The sequence below is a fragment of the Ammospiza caudacuta genome, chromosome 1, assembly GCF_027887145.1.
Source record: "Ammospiza caudacuta isolate bAmmCau1 chromosome 1, bAmmCau1.pri, whole genome shotgun sequence".
Taxonomy (NCBI): Eukaryota; Metazoa; Chordata; class Aves; order Passeriformes; family Passerellidae; genus Ammospiza; species Ammospiza caudacuta.
Genome location: NC_080593.1, coordinates 87,896,289 through 87,910,510, shown reverse-complemented (window position 1 = coordinate 87,910,510; position 14,222 = coordinate 87,896,289). Strand labels below are relative to the sequence as shown.

Sequence of the window (14,222 nt, the reverse complement as noted above, 5' to 3'; positions counted from 1 at the left end):
AAATGAAAGAAATTCCATCAAATACTCAAGACTTTCCATGTGACACTATAAGTTCAGACACAAACTCATGACTTCACATGAAAAAAACTGAGAAACAAAAGATAACAAGAGATATCAAACAAACTACTAATCAAGGAGCAAATCCAGTTCAGTCACAAGTGTGTACCCCAGTACACTCGAGGAGTCCACCTAACTACTTGAGACAAGGTAACTGGAATTAGGTGAGAGGAATTCTATCTTGTAATGTAACTAAAAGGTGTTATCATTTTATCACAAAAGTTCCATACCTTCTTAGTGATTTCTCATGGACATCCCCTCACAGCACAGCCAACAAACTCCAACTCTCCCCTCACCCAGCTCACCCACTCTTTTATAGCACTCATCCTTATTAGACACAGCTGTGGCCTGTTAAGGGCAGGCCTGTTTCTAATCTTTGGTGATTAGTACAGCTGCAACTCCTCAGGTGTGAGATTACCTTCTACTATCTTTATTTTCTTACATTCTATCACCCCAACAAAAAGGGATTATTTTATACTTCCTACATCTTTAACTTTCATTATATATTCCAAGGGATTGATATAAAGGCAAGATTCCAACACACATTTCTGATAAACATATACTTCTCCATCAGGCCTTGCTCTACTAATTCATGATGAAGATACTACACAAGAACTCAACATTAAAACACTAAATTAAAAAAAAAAGTCAGTTCTTTGTAGGCAAAATCCAAACAATTACACTCTCAGTGTAACTGATTCAGTAGTCACCCCATCAAATCACATTACTACAGCTAAAGATCAGAGTAAAGCAACACAAGCCATTTCATCCTTGTAGCCAATAAAGCAATAGTTTCCTATTTTCAACATTTGAAGTGAGCCATCAGCCTCAGAATGACACAGAAATTGAAGGCATCCCTCATATGGGACAGTCTGCTTGCTTCTAAAATAGCCTGTTAGTTCCCATGAAAACAATCCAGGATTTAGCTGTCCATCATTTCCTCAAGTTCTAGGTTTGAACTGAAAGTTTCCCTGTGGTGTTTGAATTACAACACTTTCTTTTTTTCATGGAAAATTTCCAAAATTTATTACATTTGGGGTGGGTTTCTAAAAGGCAGGAAGAAAAAGGAGGAAGAGAACTTATCACTGAAATTGAAAATACTTCTAAGAATATTTTCAGAAAGATGAATATTTTGGGAATATGAGCTCTTTGGAATACTCAGAAAAGCTATAGCCTCATGTCAGTGAAAAAGTTCATACAGAAAACATTAAAATGTGCCCAAACTTTGTGTGATTATAAGGTTTTGAAATAGCTGTTTGACACTTGCAACAGCCTCTACTGAATATATATAATAAGCTGAAATTTCTGTAAACTCAATTCTTGAAGCTCAAAATATGGCCATAAAGCTCCCAGCTGCTGCCTTCCAAGGAAGGCCAAGGCATTCAAAGAAAGAGTAGCAGCTTTTGAGAGTTTTTGTTTTGTTTTAAAGAACTACCTTCTTACTCAGATGATAAGAGGAATTCTCATCTGAATGAAGAAGGAAACAAAATACAAACCTAGAGATGGTCAAGGAAATGAAAGAGGGAGAAACTCTGACAGAATACCCGATGAGTGTCTGAGAGTTATGAAAAGAGATTAAATGACTGGTATTAATGAGGAAAATAATGGGAAAAACTAACAGCTATTTGGCTGGAGGAAACACAGATTAGGGCTGATGTGAGTGACGTTGAGGAAAGAAATGTACAGAAGATAAGATACTGAAGCTTGACTGGATCATTGATAGTGGCACCGCAACACTCTCCCTTATTTGTTTGACTCAGATCAAAATCAGGGTTTTTCTGGCACAGGAGTTTGTGTCTTGACATTAAGAAGTGGAAAAAGTAACTCAACTACTATAAAAAAAATCCAAAACAATAACAATATAACAACCTTTTCAAACCCATTTTTCAGATGAACGCATTCCTTTGTCAAGTTCATTACACCAGCTCACAAACACAGCTGAGGTTTCAGAACCCAGGACAGATAGTGCAGAGGTGGAAAGATGTGAAGGGAAGAAAAGGCATTTAAAACAGCTTAAACTGGTGAAGAAAATAATGTAAATGAATTTATGAATATTGTTGAATGGATTGATGATGCAAATAAACTGTCAGACTGATGGAGGTTAAAGGAAGGTGATGTGAAAAGCATGAAATAGAAACAGATCCAAGAAAAATAATTTGGACAGACTGGAAAAGGGTCTGAATAGGAAAAGAAGTGCTAAGAGTAACAATAAAAAAAGGAATAAACAGAAAATACCACATCAACTTTGAAAAACCAGCCCAAGGACAAGCTCCAAACCATAACTCAGAGTTACTGAGTCTTTCTGAATTCAGAATGTGTTTTCAAGTGCCTCATTTCCTTATCTGCCACACAAAGATAATGCTGCCCTTTGAGCTCTTGGATAACATCTAGTGACAGAACACAGAATCATGCATGAGGAAAACAAACATTTTATAAGAGAGTTCGCATAGCATGAAATAATTGAAAAGCCTGGGGAAGGAGTGCTGATAAGAGCAGCTATTTAAAAGGTGTTCAGTAAGTGCACAGGTGTGATGGTGCTCCTTGGCTGAAGCAGAGCAGCTGAGGGCAAAAGCTCTGTGCCATCAAAAGCTGAATCAACTGCCACACAAAGGGGGCAGGCATGTCTGCAAAGAAAGCTCAGACAAGTATTTTTAATTTTCAACAGTTTTGTTTATCAACCTTAACAGTATTCTTAGTGCATTTGTCCATAATCATCTTAGGAAAAAAAACCCAAAAACCCAAAAACATCTATCACAAGCAAATATAAAAAAATATCCTTATGAACCAATATATATAGTTTATACACAATACCGTCAATATTTCCATTATTGATATTCACCCAAATACTAAAGCAAGCTCATGGTGACCCACTACTGAATTTTGGGAATGTAGAAACCATGTTTAGAAGATTTATGCCCAGTGAGTGGATTTTGCCTGAGTGAAAAAAAGTGTCTGCTCCTAAGACTGCTCCCTGCATGCCAGGGAAGAGTAGTGGGACTGGGAACACCTGGGATCTCAGTCTGCAGACAAGGACCCTTGTCACTACAGAGACTTGATGCTCATCAGGAGTAAGTGCTGTGCAACCTTGCTGCACCCAAAGCCAGTTTGGGGCATAAGTTTATAAATCACAGAGGTGTCTCTGAAGAAGGGAATTGCAGGGGGCATGGGAAGGGACAGAGAAAGCAAGAGGGAGTTGAGAGCTTTGTCTATGCTGGTGATAACATATTGAAGGAGGAAGGTTAAGTAAGAGGAAACAGGATATTGCCCAGTATTGGCAGAATTCTTCAAGACCCCACCTGTCATTGAAATAAACCTACTTAAAACACATAACAGACACAGCATATCCTGTGTAGCACTTCAGTGACTCAAGCCAAGACCATTTGATGGCACTCCTCACAGCACACAACAGTATTTTTAGTGTTTCTCAACTTCAGGGAACCCAAAGCACTTATAAGTTCAGAGGACAGAAGAATATTTGTTTTCTAACTGTAAACAAATTAAAGAGGCAAAGGAAAAAAAAAAAGCTTATTTTACATAGCACCTACATCAGTAAACTCTCTTCACTAAACTGACTGGGAAGAAACCTCAAAGCAATAAATTACTGAAAGACACACCCTGGACAGCAGAGGAACTGTATTTTTAGCAGCTAGTGCAGGCCAGTGATCTTTTCTTGCTTGAGTGCAGGAGGTAGGCATAGACTTCTCTTTTGGCATGACACCACCATCTTTAGTGCCAATAATTTAAATGGGAAAAGCTGGAAATGCTTCACACACTGAAAATAGAAAAAAAATCCTTATTGTCAGGCAATATGGAGAGAAAGAAATCATGTCACAATTAATAAATATTGTACCAAACTCCACTTTTTGTAAAACTGTAGGAATGGGATGAACCTCTGCTTCTCCACACTACAGGCAGGGAGCCCCAAGTACAACTCTTCTGCCTCTAGCTTGCAAAAGGAAGACAATATTCTGTCTGGCTTTACATGGCACCTTGAATTTGCTGCCTGACCGGGTCTGCTCAGCCCCTGCCTGTGCATCCACTGACAGCTTCACACACACATGGGGCATGGGGGGATGTCAGCCCCCACTCTCCTCACTCCAGTGCCACCCTCAGTGTCTCCTGTCCTGCGTATGGAAGGAGGTGGAGATGGCAGAGGAGGAGGATAGGAAGTAGAAGGCTGGCAGAAGGTGAGCTGGTCCTTACACTTCACTACAAAGCAGGAAAAAGTTTCAATCTTTCTCATTCAACCCTGTATTTCTTTGTTAGTTCTGCTTTCCTGAGGGGCACATGCTGCTCCATTCATGCTTCTTTGGGCTGCACAGAAGAACAGGCAAGCAGAAACCCTCCACTGCAGAAACAGAAACATTATTACTCCCATGTGTTCACTAAGATTATCCTTCACTGCCACCAGCCTACAAGCATTCTACAGTTTTTCTTAGACACATATGTATGAGCACAGCACTTCTGATCCGTTAATAATTAAGACCATGCTAATACAGGCAAGTCCCATGGCTTAGCTTTTAAGTTCTTTAATCATCTACAGTTTCTTGGTATTTGATGCAGTAGTGATCATAGACTTAAAAGCAGGTCACTGCCTAACAGTAATGAAAATAAGTATTTTAAGAGTTTACAGTTCACTGGTCCTGCTTCCTGATTGCACCTATGAGAACATGATTGATAGAAATCCATACTCATGCACATTTGCAAGGATTCCAGACACACAGAGCTAATATGTGACTTAAAATAATGTAACTGGATATGGAAATTAACTCTGAAGATATCTGAAGAACTTCATTTTTGTCAGGTCCTTATATCACACAATAATCACCTTCAAGGAATAGCAGCCAGAACCTCTCAATTATCTTACAAATTTGACTCCACCTCTTCCAATTCTCATTTAAAGTCTTTAATTTTCCTTGATTATGTATCAGGATGGAGCACTCTGTGTGGCACTCTAGTGACTACCATCTCAAATAGCTGTGAAAGTCTCTAATCTCAAAATGAGAATAATCAAACTCTATTTCCCAATGATATTTTAACATGTTTTATGTGCATATATTCAATGCAAATAATTTATAGTGAAATTACCAGCAGCCATTTACTTTGTGTAATTATTCATATTTGTGCTGGCTTATGAATGTCTTTACTTTTCTACACATTTTCTCCTTCTCTACTTTTGGGCTACAGTATTATGACAAAAAGGCAGAAACACTCTGTAATATGCTCATAACCAGTTGGAATCAGTACATTGTTTTCAAGGCTTGTTCATGAAGTTTGAGTAGTTAAAGCATAAAATATCCACAATGGCTTTAAAGGCCTCTGGGAGTACTTCCCAGGTACTTAGTCTTTGCTCAGTAGTTCAGGATGTGCATTTTTCATATTCAGTTCCTCATTTTACATGGAGTCTGCATAGTCTGAGGTGTCACATTTCATGGGAATTTCCCAAGGCATAAAAATATTACCCAGAACCTAAGATTCATTTTCATAGAGACAGAAAGCATCTCAAAGGCTCCCAGCCCCTGTCAGCTTTAAAAAAAAGGGAAATCCATAATTTTATGGTGGTTTTATTACTGAATTCCATGTAGAACCTATATCCTCCTCACCAGCAGTCCAAGCATAAAAGGCCATTTCATATAATGTACGGTGCAAGGAACAGCTCAGGTTATTTTTGTAGATGTGTAAATTACTATAGGATGGTTAAACTTTTGAACTCAAATTTGCTTTGATGCCAATTCCCATCCCAGACTGGGAGGACTTGTACTGTATGCTCTGTGTGAGGACTATGTGGCTCTGCTTCCAGATGGATCATGCATAACAATCACATCCTGGGAGAAGGGAGGGAGGAGGAGGGCAAAGGAGAGTGCAGTGCTTGCTCCAACAACCAAGGGAATGCCTAAGGTTGTACTCAGTAAGGAACTCAGTGTAATGCATGTATAGAACAAGTTTAATAAACATAATTTTAAAATATGCAGATGAGAAATGAAGAAGGGAAATGCTAGAAGTGTAGAGTGGAAAGGAGAGAGGATGTTTTCCCTCTTTTTAAACTGCATGGCTTCCAATGTCAAGCTCTCCCAACTACCCCTGTACACATAAACAAATGCATTTAGTCTTAAAGAGATATTTGCAGAAGTGAAAGAGGATTCACCTACTGAAACAAGGAGGTTTATTGTTTATATTATTAATCATGGAGATAGTTTCTGGTATAACAAAGAGCATCTTGACATTATTATTTCTAATCTAAAGGGTTCATGAATCTGGATGCCAAGTCCATTTTTTTTTTTTTTTTCATTTCATGGCTTTTCAAGAAGAGGCACATCTTGAGGTTTCTGTACATGTAACAGAAAGAATTACTGATCCATCAGATATATGGGTCTGATTTTTCTGGGACTGCTACTTTTCACCTGAACTACAAGAAGTGGTACCTATAACATTTGCTGATGGAAAACTGGCAGTGTAGTCCATTTCACAAAGGGAGATAGCATGGCTGCATCCCTGCCAGGCTGTAACTCAGCTCAGCAGTGCTGCTCAGTAACAGGTCTTGTTAGCCCAGACACAGTAATCTGTGACTGATTTGCTCACCCAGGGCTTGGTTTGGTGTTTTTTATTTCACAGATTTTTTTTTGAATGGTGGTAGGAAACCTAAGTTGTACCTCCATGTGGAGTTGCCCTGTACTATGTGGGCATAACAACTTCCAGGTAGAGTCGTCATCTGTTGGTATGGTTCCACAGGAACTGTGGTTTGATGTCCAGCATAAAATTGAAGGACATGAATTTTGAAATGCCCACAGGACAAGTGTCCAATTCTGATAAGATTTCTGAAAGGCCAAAGAACTGAATTTACTGGGAGACTGTGCCAGCAAATCTCAGAAGAAACATCCCAAGTAATCAAGCTACAGACACTCAGTTTGTCTTTAAAGTTCAGGTTCTTACAGCAGGTACTTGGAGATAGAGTGAGAAGTTTACATCCTATACTGCACATAAGAAAACAACTTGGATATGTAGAGACATATATAGGAACTTCACAGTTGCATAAGGATACCTTCACACTTAAGGCTAAGAGAAAGAAATACAAAGGTAAGCCTAATCAAGTGCTGTCTATTCCTGTTTACTTGGGACTGGGATACTTTTCTACAGCTGGAAAACTTTAAACAGTTCTCCAGTTCACACTAAAACAAGAATATTGCAAAGATATGGAGTATTGAATATTAGCTCCCTGTTCCCTACTAAACTTACATTACTACCATCTGTTTTATTGCTGCAGTACCAACCAGCAAGACACATCTATTTAGGATAGAAATAGCCTCTCACAGACTTTATTTCTATTTTCTTTGTTATTTACACAACACCTGCTTCCCATACAGACATTTACTGCAGAAGAACATGCTTCTCTATACTCAATGCTTTGTAATACCTAACCTTTAATGCAAAAGCCCCATAATTTATCAGGCTGAGGGAGGCAAGTTCAAGAGCACTGGAAACATTCATGTCCTTGTAAATAACGAGGGGTCTTTTTGATAAAAACAGCCAGTCAATTCCTGGAAGCAGATCATCTCCGTGTTATAGAAAGCACACTTACAAACCCCAAGCATTCCTAGTAGCAGTTGGCTCAATGCAGAAATGCCACCAGCTTGCTGATAACTTCATGCCTGCCTTTCAGAATGAAAGGGTTATCAGCAGCAGCTTCCACTGCCTGCTTGCAAAACCTCATCCTCACCTTCGACTTCCTCTAGCTCCTTGACATCCTCGGGCACACATGGTGTCCTGGTGACAGACAGTAACCAGATGGTCTTTTACCATCCAGCACTGACTTGTTTCAGGAATTTAATCTGATTTCCCAGAATATGCAGCACAGCCCTTGGTTCCAAACTTGGCATGCAGGTGGGATTGCATGCCTCTGGCTCTATAAATAGGCATAACTGTTGGTAGCTTTGGTACATGTCAGTGTTTGAGCTGCTTGCCGTTAGTTTGGAAAACCTGAACCCCTGCCTGGGCATCCATCTGTGGTTCTGACTGACTCTGGTGGCTCCTGTGCACATCCAACCAGCCTGTCAAAGAGCTCAGCATCTCCTAATTCCAACAGCAAAGCCACTTTCTGTTTTACAACCTAGTAGCTCTTCCAGTAATTTCTTTCCATTTTTTATTGTTGTCAGCTGCATTGTACTGCATAATTAAAAGCACATGCAAAATACAAATTTAGAACCACCTCGCTGCAGTAGGGAGCTGAGGTTACTAAAAGGGTAACTACTGTGATACAGCTACACTCTTTCTCTCTTCATCCATCCTTTGCAAAGGTTGGCTCCCATTTACCAGGTAGACAGGTGAGGAATCAAAATATTGCCCCATTCTTATGCCTCAGTGGGGGACTGGAAAGTTTCAGGCTCCTCAGTACTCATTGCTCTACCTTTGGAAGTCACGGCTCCTCTTGGGAACTTCTCCATCGCTGGCAGTTCACATCTGAGCAAATTGCAACTATCAGGAAAACTGGAGGAAAATGTTTTAATGGATCCCTCATAATTTAAGCATGTAACAAAGATCAAAATGTGCCTTGGAATTATATTTCACATGTGATTTTAGTGTTTTAAGACACTCAGTTCTTTATTATTTACATTTTAGGACTCATATAGAACTTTTCTGGTAAAAGCCCCTCATAAAACTACTTAGAAGCCCCCAAAAGTCTTGCAAAACACAGAAAAAAAAAAAAGGGAAAAAAGAGCATTATTGTATACTCATGCTATCTGCATAAAGATAAAAGTATGCTTGTACAAATGCAATTCCAAAACAAACTACTATTTACTATTTATAACGAAAAACCTGTAGGGCATATAATAACAGTAAAGGTGCTGTTCTATCAGACTGAAGATGCTGTTGACTTTGTGCATGAATTTATAAACCTTTAATCCTCTTAACTGGTATGTCACTCTCCCTCAGAGTATGTAAAATCCCTTACCCAGGTCCATTACCAATATCTTCTGTGCTTGCACCAATATCTGTAGAAACACACAGGACTTCAGCACTTTATCAGAAGTGCAGAGTATGTGAAAGGAAAATGGTCTACTGCAACCTAGTGTTCTGCCCAGATTAGTGAATTAAGTCTAAATTATTGAAGTTTTGACTATACTGCCCTTGGAGATACTTAAAGGATGTGCAGACATGGTGCTTAGGGCCATGGTTTCATGGTGGATTTGGCAATGTTAGGTTAATGGCTGAACTCAGTGATATTGAGGGACTTTTTCAACCTAAATGTTTTATGATTCTAATTATCTTTAATTTTAGATTACAGTAATGGTTTAGGGATTTACAGGAGAGTGGTTAACTTAAAGCACAAATATTACCTCAAATCATAATTCTTAGGCTCCTCCAAGCACTTTATTTCTTCTTTTTAAAAAAACCCTGCACTAGAAATTCAAAACTGCCCAACAAAATTGAAACCATCTCTCATCCAGACTTGACACTCAAATTCTTATTCTCCATATAAGCACACAGCTCTCACTAAATCAGAGAGCTGCATCCAAAAGCTGAATTTGATTCAAGCATAGTCTAGTATGAGCACTTATGACTAGTCTGCTATGACTGCTGTCCTATTTTTTCCCTCAGCCTTAGCTCCTTAGACCTTGCAGCAAGGTGAAGGCCTTTGCCTGCTCAGACTGAACACTTGGCCTGTGCTTTCAGACCACAAGAACAATATTAGCTTTCATCTAATTATGGAGACTTCTAAATACTGATCTGAATCCATAAGCAGCCAAATATGGACCCAAGTACACAACTGGACCCTACAAATGAGGCTGGATGACCTTTTGACAACCTTCTCATTTGATCTGAGGGACAGACAGCACAGGACCCCACCAGGCAGAACTTACATCACAGGGCCAGCAAAGCCATCCCTGAACCTCATAGCTTACTTATTAAGTATATCTTTAAAAGAATCAAGCCTTGGTCTGCACAAGCTGCTTTTTTTTTTCCTCACCTTCCCAACAGCACTGGCCAAATTATCAGAAAACATGGCTACCACGGCATTTCATGTTGCTTTCTTATTCTGTGCAAGGAACAGATGCTCTCAAAATTATATCCAAAGATTCTTCAAAATTACAGTAAGGTTTATATTAATCCTCATCAGTAATGGATATTTTCATTACCTTTATTCCTACCTGGTTTTGAATATTTAGGTAACATCCAGCATACTGCAATCTTGTAACTGGGACAGAAAATTTTAACTTCAGTGTTATCCAATGAAGTTCTTCATCTTTGTGGAAAAAATGGAAGAGGGAAGAAAGAACAAAGGGGAAACAAGCCTGTTTCCATGGGGGGGGAAGTCCCTCAAAACGGTTTCTTTAGATGGCCATAATAATTAAAAGGAACATTGGAGAATAAATTTCATTCTAAGAACTGTTAAGTAAGGAGGATCAAAAGCTGTTTTCTAAGCCAGTCTTTTTTAAAAAGAAACCCTCGAGAGAAGCCTGGCTACCGTTGGCTTCCAGTCTATAGGTTATGTGCTGACAAAAGGGAATCCTTTGGGGAAGATACAGCCAAATAGCCCTAGTTCAGGGACCTGAGCAGAAATAAACAGTTCTTCCTTAGTATTCAACAACAAACTGTTATTTCTCAACACTGTATGCAAAATCCCCTTACCTTCTCTACACTCACCCACCAAAGTAACTAAAATTTTCATGACTCATATTTAATCATTTTTGGCAGCTCAGTCTGACTTGAACCAAGTCAAAACCCCTAAGCAGAAATTCACAACCAGGGAACATTAGAGTGAAACAATGCAGCCTTTTGGAAAAAGGAAAATAATATCCTCAAAAAACAACTTGTACCTGGAGTTGAAGCAGCTACACTGAAGCACCTACAGCCCTTAAGCACACGTGTATTTCCAGCCTATTTTCCCTCCAAGGTACATAGCCATTTCTTGATGAGTGCAGGCAAACAAGTTGATATGAAACACTGGGAAATTGCTCAGTAAAGATGATGAACAGTCTCATGTAGGTGAGTCCTCCAAGCAAACGAGGTTATGCTGTGCCTAAGGCTGCCACTTACTGTCACAAGTGGCTGAGTTAGAATTGCCACAGGAAAAGAGGGAATGACACCAAAGGTGCTGGAGAAATGCCAGAATATGGAACTTAGGAGAAATCCCATCTATTAATGATTTAGGCTAAATGCAATGAAAATAAGAAGAATATTCCACTCCAAAAGGGTCTGCAGAACAAGGACAACACAGCAGGAAGGCAAGAAATCTCTAAGAAAAGACTACTTTTTACTTCTCAAATCTCCACTATGTAACACTAATCTTAGAGCTTACAGGACCCATCTCTGTGCTAACAGTGATGTACCTTCAGTAAAATTTATTCACATATTTACCAGTACTCCCGGTTTTGTAAAATGCAGCACTGCAACAGATACACACAACTGCCACCAAAAAAACTCCATAAAAACCAAACAAAAAAACCCCAAACACCCAAAAAAAAACCCAACCCAAAAAACAACGAAACAACCTAACCAATCACTATGATATTCCAGAAATAATATACCAGAAACACTCTTACATGGTGTATTTAATGCTTCTTTTCAGCACCCTCCTCAGTGAATCCGGATAAGACTGTTTGGCTATACCATACTTCCAAATCTATCGTTATCTCATTGCACATGGAGACCTACTCAGAAAGTACATGATGCCTCCTGGAACTGCAAACCACCTGACATAATTTTGGAGTTGTAACAACCTTTGAAATTCCTGAAAGACAATCAAGACCAAAACTGAAATGAAGCCCACATCACACAGAAAAAATAGTATTATTGTAAAGGATACTAGGATACACTACCCAGAGAGAAACTTCAGCTTCACACAGGAGCAGTATAGGGGAAAAAACCTCTGATTTCAGAAGCTACCAATCCCTAAAAGCATCTTCCTAAAAGAATGTTTTTACCTTTATGACATACTTCGACATAGTTTTTGTTATTGTAATGTTGTTTTGTTACATTCATTTTGAACAAGCTGTAATCACTTGTTAACAACAATGCAACAAGGTGAGTTTGCAGTTGCATTTGTATGATGCCATGGACATTGACACTAAGTCTCTGTTTTATCATTAATTGAATTCACATGAAAATTTCTAATTTTAGATCATGGAAACCAGGGTCTTGAAAGCCACCACAAGAAAGAGACCATTAGATCTCTTTGAATGCTGGATGTATTAGGATATGGGAAGGGAAGAAGAATGGGAAGGCTCCTAGACTAAGGGCCAGAATGTCCCATACAGCACTTTTATTTTGCTTCCAGTCTGAATTTTCCAAGATCATCTATGGCCAGTTTTCTCCCAGAAATTTCTAATTGCACATGTTTCTGTGTCCTTGTCTTCTATTCAAGTACTTTTATGTGACTGCACAGCTACTGACATGGAACATAATTCCTGTAGTACTGGTTTGCTTCTTTTATACCTCCAAACCTGGTCTTATCTTCAATGTCTTCACATGAAGCTTCACTTACTGTTTGAATCCTTGCTTTCCATAATTCAGGTTTGTACAATAATAATTTCTGGTTTGTACAAAATCCTTCTATTTATTTTTCTTGTTTCTGGGGGTTTGTTTTGCCCCACAATGTGTAGTTTGGGTTTTAGCAGTTAAATACCTTAAAGTGACATTTTTAAATACAGCTATATATGTCAGTCTAAGAAAACTCAAATGAGCAATCTACCACAACTATGTATTTGTAATCAGCCTCCATTTACTATGAGATCATCCAGCAGCAAAAATCCCTTGGAGTGACTGTTCTCCCCTCAAATACTGAAGAAACTCTCCAAACTTACAGCCCAGGTTTCTGGCTAGATGAAAAACACATGCATCCATTTGCCCTGCAACAGAGGAAATCAGCTTTCTAATCACGTAGCACACCTTTTTCCAAATCCCTCTCCAAACCCCACCTTTGCCAGTTATCTTTTAATCGCAAATAACAGAACATAAGCCTCTCATTACCTGTTTAACTCCAAAATGCCAGATAGCTGAAAATGGTTTCCAGCCAACTGACCCCTTAAGGAGTAACTTTCTCCTGGTCTATTCCATAAACACTGCATGATATCCAAGAGATACCAATGATGTTGCATTCTGGGAAATTAATTAAGAAAAGAAATAAGAAAATAAGAAAACACATCTCCCAACCAGGTGATGGAGCAGTCTAGGTGCTGCCCCTCCTCTGTTTCCTCGGTACTTTTCAACTGCCTAAGCAGCATGGAGAAAACCCTCCATGCTGCTTGGGAGGTCAACAGCCACCCATCACTGCAAGAAAGGAGAGAAACACAGCTCACAGAACTCCTCCTGCTCTGAACAGCTCAACCTGTTCACAGCACATCCTTTGTAAAAGATGACCAGACTCCACTGTCCACTTTGTTCTGTGCCTTCTGACACAGTTATCCAGTAAAGGCTTTAGAATGCCTTTTCTTTCCTAGAATTAGATATCTGCAGTGTAATCTACAAGAAAAGGTGAACAATGGGGAGAATATTACAATTCCAAATATTCCAGTTCATTCTGCTCAGTGGTGAGCATTAATCTTCCCTTAGCTTTATGCATAAGGTGAAAGAATCAAGACCAAACAGAAGCAAGTTCAAAGACACTTTACACAGAAAGTTGCTGCAGACCTTTGAGAGCTTCCAAGCAATAAAACCAACTTTTGGATGCATTTCCTTTACCTCTCAGGATGTAGTTCTGATAATTTTGGTCAGCTTCTGCTCCCACTTTGATTAAGCAAGTCAGACCTTCAGCAATAACAAACTCATGAACCAAGTCCTTGTCATCCTGCCACAGGAGAAAGAAAAGCTGAATTAGATTTTTGAAAGACAAAGAAACTGATTATATCATAATGTAAAAAACAAATGCATGCCTGCAACACTGATTTTATGTTTCACATGTTGTAAGCAAGTCGATATATGAAAGTTGTTACACAGAGGACCAAAAACAAAATTTAAGTTTTAAAATCAGAATGAAATACATCAGTGCAAAGCAAGAAAAAACATGCTTTAACCTTTCCATCAACTACAGAAAATTAAAATCTGCAAAATATGACTTTTCCTTTTTTCACTGAAGGCTTCCAGACATTCTCCACAATACTAAATCTCTCATCATACCACATAAACAAATATCATAAAAGCCCCAAAGTGTCAGGATCAACAAGAGAACA

At 38.9% G+C, this 14,222-nt stretch overlaps 1 protein-coding gene across 2 annotated transcripts in view; it reads right to left on the bottom strand.

The window, feature by feature from the left end:
• The window catches only part of FHOD3 (formin homology 2 domain containing 3), a 376,458-nt gene that overhangs the window by 176,157 nt on the left and 186,079 nt on the right, over nucleotides 1–14,222 (bottom strand). For both annotated transcript variants that reach the window (XM_058806162.1, XM_058806153.1), the window contains exon 5: nucleotides 13,735–13,840. In XM_058806162.1, the coding sequence (XP_058662145.1) occupies nucleotides 13,735–13,840 (106 nt within the window). The remainder of the gene's footprint in view (nucleotides 1–13,734; nucleotides 13,841–14,222) is intronic.